At 53.1% G+C, this 3,663-nt stretch overlaps 1 protein-coding gene across 1 annotated transcript; it reads right to left on the bottom strand.

Moving 5' to 3' along the window:
- Window positions 1–2,181: 2,181 nt before the first annotated feature.
- Window positions 2,182–3,159, bottom strand: LOC138428892 (olfactory receptor 10AC1-like). The gene has a single exon (XM_069569817.1). It carries the CDS (start codon window positions 3,157–3,159, stop codon window positions 2,182–2,184), a length of 978 nt encoding a protein of 325 aa, XP_069425918.1.
- Window positions 3,160–3,663: the final 504 nt, after the last annotated feature.

The following is a 3,663-nucleotide window of genomic DNA, read 5'->3' as shown; positions in this document are numbered from 1 at the left end:
CAGCCTGGGTAACAGGCCCACTGATGGTCCTTGGGACTAACCCGGTCCCAGGAGATGCACTGAAAGCAATTAGCTGCAGATACCAGGCTGTTAGAATGGCCGTCCCTCAGCATCTCTGGAGTGAGGACTTCCTCACAGCTGTAGGATTTGGGGAAGAATTGTGGGAGGGGGCTTCCTGTGTGCCTCGGGTTCCTGAGCACCAGCCTCAGAGAAGCAGGAGGTAAGAATGGAGCTGGCACAGACAGATGGCCAGGGACCCCTTCCATAAGATAATTTCTTTCTTTCTTTTTTAGTCTCTTCCTCCTGTCCTCTCTTTTTAAAACTGAAGTAAAATTGTTTTACGATGTTGTGTTTCAGGTGTATAACAATGTGGTTCAGTTATAGGCTTATTTTTCAGATTCTTTTCCCTTATAGGTCATTACAGAATATTGTGTTGAGTTCCTCTGCTATACAGTAGCTCCTTGTTGGTTATCTATGTTATGTATAGTAGGTGTGTATCTGTTAATCCCAAACTCCTAATTTATCCCCCCCTCCACCCCGCTCTGCTTTTCCCTTTGGTAACATTGTTTTCTGTAATCTAGAGATGATCATACTAAGTGAAGTAAGCCAGAGAAAGACAAATACAGAGCTCTTCGGGGGTATCTCTTTCCTTTTTAAAAAAACATTTTATTTTAAAATTATTTTTATTTATTTATTTGGCTGCATTGGGTCTTCATTGCAGCATGTGGGATCTTTAGTTGCAGCATGTGGAATCTAGTTCCCTGACCAGGGATCAAATCTTGATGTAGATTATTGTTCCCTGTATGGGAAGTGTGGATCCTTAGCCACTGGATCACCAGGGAAGTCCCTGGGTCTCTTTCATAAAGGCACTAATCTGATTCATGAAGTCTCCGCCCTCACGACCTCATCAACTCTAGAGACCCCCCCACCCCTAATAACAGACTAATAATGGGGAGCAGTTTTCAACATGTGAATTGCAGGGTAGGGGGAACACAGTCAGTCTACAGCGGGTATGGTGTTGGGATTTACTGTTGAATTATACAAGGGATTTCCATAGATGGAAAAAAGCAGCACAAAGCTGTATGAGTACAAGTGTGATAATTTGAAGCTTATCTTGGTGAATGGCTTGAACCAGTCGCAGTTCATCTCACATAAAACAAACTCCACAGATCTTGAGGACGCATCTGGAAGTTTTGCACATACATGTACCCATAGAATTACCACCCCAGTCGACATAGAACGTTGCCAGCATCCAGGCAATCTCCCTGTGCCCTCTGCCAACCCAAACCCTTCCCCCAGTTAACCACCACGATGACACCAAAAGCCACACGTTTGTCATTGGCCTTTACTTAAACGGGAGCATCCAGTATGTGTTCTTTGTGTCTTGCTCCTTACGCTATTACATCTGTGTTGTTCTCATTTTTTGCCAATAGCCGTACTTCTTTTTTGTTGTTCGTAGTATTCCCCTGCATGAACATGCCACAAGCTGGGTTTTTTTTAAACATTTTTTTGATTTAGATTATTGTTTAAATTCTTTTTTTTTTTTATAATATCGCTTCTGATTAATGTTTTGGTTTTTTGGCTGCAAGGCACGTGGGATCTTAGCTCCCCAACCAGGGATCGAACCTGCACCCCCTGCATTGGAAGGCAAAGTCTTAACCACTGAACCACCAGGGTAGTCCTGCCACAAGCTGTTTGTATCTATTCTGTGTTCATGAACATCTGGATCATTTCCAGTTTTCGTCTGTTATAAACAGTGCTGCCATAGACGTCCTCTACATGAGTACTCACTCCTTGTCAAAAGATACTATGTGGCCATGACTCAGAGCAGTAGTTCTCAACCAGGGGTGACTTTGTCCCCAAGGCATGTTTGCCAATGTGTGATGACATTTTGGATCATCACAACTTGGGTAGGGGAGTGCTGTGTGCCATGTGGGTAGAGACAAAGGATGCCATTGAGGGCCCTACAGTGCACAGGTCGGTACCCCCCTCAGAGAGATCTACCCACTCAAACTGTCCATAGAAGCAGAAGAACTAGGCTGGAGCCTGATTTTGGGGTCCTTGTCTGCTGCCTCCAGATTGGGTCTAGTAGACCTTGGGGAATCATAGATGGTTCTGGAATATGAGGTTTCCATCCAGGAGAGGGGATTTCAGAAGAGAGACCCCCACCTGGCATCAGCGTTAGGTGACATCAGCCTGATGGGCAGCACCTGGTGTCCTGGGGCCCACGGCCCGCCACAGTGCTCCCTGCACGTCGCGGTTCCGCAGTGTGTAGATGGCCGGGTAGAGCAGGGGGGTGAGGTTGATGTAGATGAGCGAGACTAGCTTGTCCTCCTCCAGGGAGCGGCTGCGCAGGGGCCGGGCGTACATGGCCGTGGCACAGCCGTAGTGCAGCACAGCCACCATCAGGTGGGACGCCATGGTGCTGAAGGCCTTGCGGCGGCCCACGGCCCCACCAACCCCGAGGATGACCACCAGCACCCGGGTGTAGGAGAGCAGGATGAGGGCCAGCGGCAGCACCAGCAGCAGCAGGCAGGCCGCCAGCAGGGTGCGCTCCTGCAGGTCCCGGTCGCCGCAGGCCAGCACCAAGACCGCCGGGAGGTCGCAGAAGACGTGGTTGACCAGGCCCCCGTGGCAGAAGGGCAGCTGGAATATGGCTGTGGTGAGGCCCAAGGCCAGGAGAGAGCCCCCCAGGCCACAGCAGGCCAGGAGGCACCAGCAGAGCCCTGCCGTCATGAGCTGGGGGTAGTAGAGGGGGTGGCAGATGGCCAGGTAGCGGTCCAGGGCCATGGCCGCCAGCAACAGGCACTCGGAGCCCCCCAGTGCCACAAAGAGGCCCATCTGGGTGGCGCAGGTGGAGGGGCCCACCGCCTGGCCCCCGGGTGGCAGGAGGAAGCTGGCCAGCATGGGCGGGGTCAGCACTAGCGTATAGGCCACCTCCACGGCAGACAGGGCCCCCAGGAAGAAGTACATAGGGGTGTGCAGGGCAGCGTCCACCACGGCCAGGCCCACGATCAGCAGGTTCCCCGTCAGCGTGGCCAGATAGAGCGGCAGGAGGAGGGCAAAGAGCAGCGCCCGGAGCTCTGGGGGCCACCCGGAGAAGCCCAGGATCACGAACTCCCATGGGGCGCTCCAGTTGGATGCGGGCCAGTGGCTCATTGTCAGGACCTGGGCAAGGAGCAGTGGGGCCTTCTCTTCTCCTTGGCTTGCCCCCCTGCCTTCCCTGGCCCGTCCATTGCTTCCCCTTCCTGCACCCACCCTAGGGATGCAGCGCTTTCTCCCCAACCCAGTGTTTCCCACCTCATTTCCTGCAGCCCAAGGTCCTCCAGGAAGTCAAGACATTCAGAGCCACGGTCTACCCTCCCTTCTGGCCTCCTGCACCCCACTGCATTTCCAGGCACCCAGGGGTCTCCTTCACACCTGCCCACTGCCCTCTGGTTCTATCCAGCCTTCTAAACCCCACACCACCTGTACCCCGGGGCCAGCCTCCCAGGTTCCAGCCTATGGTGATGACAACCCATATGGTGGGGCTGAACCCCGGACTGGAAGACTGAAGCAGCCTCCATTTCCACCGGCTGACCCTGAGCAACATTAACGTCTCCAGTTCTCAGAGGCCCCGCCTTCCTCCCTTACACGAGGTCACAGCTCCTAGATCCCTGCTGA

Source organism: Ovis canadensis, chromosome 24, assembly GCF_042477335.2.
Source record: "Ovis canadensis isolate MfBH-ARS-UI-01 breed Bighorn chromosome 24, ARS-UI_OviCan_v2, whole genome shotgun sequence".
Taxonomy (NCBI): Eukaryota; Metazoa; Chordata; class Mammalia; order Artiodactyla; family Bovidae; genus Ovis; species Ovis canadensis.
This window is presented reverse-complemented; position numbering and strand designations above follow the sequence as displayed.